We start from the raw sequence: 3,968 nt of genomic DNA on the forward strand, positions 1-3,968 counted from the left end.
TTTCTGGAACATTCGTTGTAAAACTTTCGACGCGTAGTACATTCGTACCTCTTTCAAAGGACGAGGTCCTCATACTTACAAGAACGCTAAATTTAAAGAATGAAATCCGGTCCCAGGAAATGAACCTGGGGCCTCCGCGCGGAAGTCAAGCATGGTAACCACTCGGCCATGCACGTGCTTACTCGGGGGCACGCGTGGCATTAACCCCCTTTAAGAAGTGCATCGTCTCGATGCAACATGCAAAGGAAACAAAGCAAAGTAAATTAAAGGAACGGTAAACCAAAAAGATTTTCGGTCTAGAAAAGGCACACAGTCCTATCAAGTGTACAATGGCTTGAGTCAAACGATGTGAATCACCTCGGGTCGCAGTCAGCGTAGTAATGATGCTTGCGTTCCTTCGGGCACCACGTGGTAGTCGAGCTACCCGGTGGTGGTGGTGGTGGTTTGTTGGGTTTAACGTCTCCTGGGTTAGCCTAGCTCTGATGTGCTGGCCTGGGCAGGTGACGAGCTCCAATAAAGCTAAAAAAAACAAAAAAAAAATGAGGGTAATGCACTAAGAAAAAACCATGAGCCTGGGCCTACTTTGGCTACAGGCGCTCAGTCAGTTCTGTGTGTCGTAGGAACGCCAACAATGCCTTGAAAATCCTCCGGCACTTTCGTCTGGGCCCGTCGGGAAAGAGCAAGCTGTCTGTTGTCATCTGGGTGCCCTCCTTAACCCGTTGACGCAGCGCTTCCCGTTGGGTCTCGTATGCCGGGCAGACGCAGAGGATGTGGTGGATCGTCTCTTCTGCCCTGCATTGAAGACAGCTTGAGCTCTGCCGTTTTCCCATTTTAGCAAGGAATTTGTTTGTGTATGCCGTATTTGTCCGTAGTCGTCGCACCAGTGTCTCCGCTGCCCGGGAGAGACCGGTCAAGGTGCCTTTGGGTAAAGATTTCTCCGGCTTCTCCCGCAGGAGATGCCAGCGGACATCGAGAGCTGCCTGTTGCGGGTGTGCAGGTGGTGGGACCTGGGGGGGAAACTGATGCGCTTCCGCGGCGAGGTCATCCGCGCGTTCATTTCCCTGGATGCCGACGTGCCCTGGGATCCATTGGAAACAGACTGAAGAGCCATGCGCTTCCAAGATAGCCAGGGCCTTCCTTGCAGCGGCCGTTGCAGGGTCTCTGGTCTCGGCATTGGCTATCTTTTGGATGGCGCACCGGGAGTCCGTGAGAAGGACCATCGGTTGGGGCAGTAACTTGGCGGCCTCCAGGAGAGCTTTTTCCATGGCCACCAGCTCGGCCGTTGTTGACGACGTGGGTTTGTGGAGTCTGCCACTCCACTCCAGACTTAGTTTCGGTATGTGATAAGCCGCCGTGCTGGAGGTTCGTGAGTGGTTTACCGACCCGTCAGTGTATATCTGCAGCTTTCTGCTGTGACGTTCTTCGAGGTGGGCCTCCACTAATTCCTTGATGACAAGGGGTGGCTTGTCTTGTTTGGAGCGCAGGTACTTAATCCGCACCTCACTAGTTATCTTCGGCACTTCCCATGGTGGTGCCCTTGACTCGCTCTGTGGCATCGTTAGGGGGTCCGCGACTCGAAAGAAAACTTCCACCACCTTGCTCCATGACGCTGTCGTCCGGCCCTGAATTCTACGCAGGAACCATCTACCTGGGTGGGTTGTCGACAGTCGTGCCAGTTGGAAGAGGCTTCGTTCCCAAGACTGCCTCTCGAGCGACTCTAACCTCGCTTCTTGGAGGACCAGGGTGTTCTTGGCAGCCTTCGGGATCCCCAACGCCGTGCGAAGGCCCTGGCGGTGCAGTTGTTCCAACCTCTCCAGGTCCGTCGGGGATGGGGACATGTAGGGCAGCCTGTACAGTATCCTTGACGTGACGAGCGTTGTCTGGGCGGCCAGGATGGTTCGTTCTGTACAGCCCCATGTGGCACCAGTCATGCGGCGGACAGCATTCGTGGCCGGCCTGCAGGCTGTGATGGTCGCCTCCGCGGCTTGTGCCCATCGCAGTCTGTCTGTGAGGATGATTCCTAAGAACCGCTGCCTTGTTACGCGTGTGATTCTTTCTCCTGCCAACTTGATGTCTGGTGGGCGAAAGTGGCGTCCGTTCCCCCATATGGACATCCAGGCTGTCTTATCTCTGGAGAGGTTCAGCCCTGAATTGGTCAGAAATTTGTCCACAGCGTGGATGGCGTCCTGTATGCTCCGATGGATCTGCGTGGTGTAAATGCCCGATACCCAGAGACATACGTCGTCTGCGTACAGCGATACATGCACCGGCAGGGGCGTTGGTGGGATGGAGCACGGTAGCTGGGCCATCACGATGTTAAAGATCACCGGACTCAGCACACTTCCCTGAGGCAACCCTCTGTGCAGCACCCTTGGTGACGATACTGTCCGTCCAGAGCAAACTTGTATTTTTCGCCCCGTCAGGAAGTTCGCCAGGAAGGCTTGGATTTTGCCTGTGATCCCCGCCTCGGTCAGTCTGCAGAGGATGGTGGCAAGCGGGACGCCGTCGTAAGCCCGCTCCACGTCGAGGAAAACTGCCACCGTAGTTCTTCGCTTATTCTTGTTATCTTCCAGGTCACTCGTAAGGTCCAATATACTGTCCTGGGCTGACAGACCTCTCCTGAAACCAGTCATACACTCGGGGAGGAGACAGTGTGCATCCAGGTACCAGCGAAGGCGTGCTTGCACCATTCTCTCGAACACTTTGCTTACGCATGACGTTAGCGACACCGGGCGGTAGGACTCCGCCTTGCCGGGGGGCTTTCCTGCCTTGAGTAGGGGCACTACGGTTGCCAGTTTCCACCCGTTGGGTACGTCGCCAGAGTCCCATATGGTGTTGAACCAGGCGACGAGGGCTTCTTGTGCGTCATCCGGAAGGTTCGTGAATACCTGGTATGGGATTCCATCGGGTCCCGCTGCACTCTTTTTTCGGCATCTCCGGAGAGCACTCTCAAGTTCCTGGACGGTAAAGGGTGCGTCTAGGGGCCCCGGGGATAGATTTGGAGTTCCCGGTTTTTCTGGCGCTTCGGCAGGGGCGTATAGAGCACATAATCTTTATGCTGCCAGCTGCTCTGTTATGTTGGCTGAAAGTGCTAACACCTGCAGCGCATGCCTTGTTCTGCAGCTCCCAGTCATTGCACCTAGGACTCCCCAGAGTTGGGGCACCGATGAGTGAGCGTTGATGTTCCTGCACATCAGCTTCCATCGAGCTCTCACCAGCGCCTTGGCGTGTCTTCGTATCTTTGCCGACACTCTGTTAAATTGGGTTTTGTCCTCCGGGTTCTTCGTGCGTCGGTACTTTCGTTGGGCCCTTGTTCGCGCCGCCCGCAGGTTTAGGAAGGTGAGGTCGGGGTTTGGCAGCCATTCAGAGATGCTCGTCGTGTGTGTTGCCTCCTGCAGAGCCTGAACGATGGTTGTCGCAATGTCTGCACGGCTTGTGTTCAAAGCTGCACGGAAAACGTCCCAGTTTGTGCACGACCGCACCACCTTCCTGACCGTCTGGCACCCCTTGACTGTGATGTGGATAGGGAAATGATCGCTCCCTCTGGTGTCCGGGGCAGTTGCCCATGCCAGCTCGAGTGTTGGTGTATGCGCCGTGACATCGATGGCGCTATACGTGCTGGGAGGCCTGAAAAAGGTGGGCCCTCCGTCGTTTGCCACGACCAAGTGCAGCTCCTCCAGCATTTTCGTGACTGCGTCCCCCCGTTTGTCCGTTTTCCGACTGCCCCATGCTTCACTGTGCGCATTGAGGTCACCACACAGAAGCAGGTCCCCGTCGATGTTCTTGCACCATGTCAGAAGATCATCTGTCGGCCACTCCGTGCCATCCGGCCGGACGTAACCCACGAGCACATGGAAAGTTTTTTTTGCCGATGCTGACTCTTGCGGCCACAAACTCCGCCGACAGGGTACACAACTGACTGGTATCCACTTGAAAGTAGGGCACTCCTTGCCGTATAAAAAGCGCCG

General features: G+C 55.7%; 1 protein-coding gene across 1 annotated transcript; it reads right to left on the reverse strand.

Annotated features, from left to right (window-relative positions):
- Positions 1 to 587: 587 nt before the first annotated feature.
- LOC120845181 lies at positions 588 to 2,309 on the reverse strand. The gene has a single exon (XM_040216985.1). It carries the CDS (start codon positions 2,307 to 2,309, stop codon positions 588 to 590), a length of 1,722 nt encoding a protein of 573 aa, XP_040072919.1.
- Between the last annotated feature and the right edge of the window lie 1,659 nt (positions 2,310 to 3,968).

This window comes from Ixodes scapularis, unplaced genomic scaffold (assembly GCF_016920785.2).
Source record: "Ixodes scapularis isolate PalLabHiFi unplaced genomic scaffold, ASM1692078v2 PGA_scaffold2__306_contigs__length_199485367, whole genome shotgun sequence".
In the NCBI taxonomy this organism is placed as follows: Eukaryota; Metazoa; Arthropoda; class Arachnida; order Ixodida; family Ixodidae; genus Ixodes; species Ixodes scapularis.

Coding starts and splice junctions, on each gene's coding strand:
- LOC120845181 (XM_040216985.1), bottom strand. CDS start 2,309: ATGGCCCAGCTACCGTGCTCCATCCCACCAACGCCCCTGCCGGTGCAT.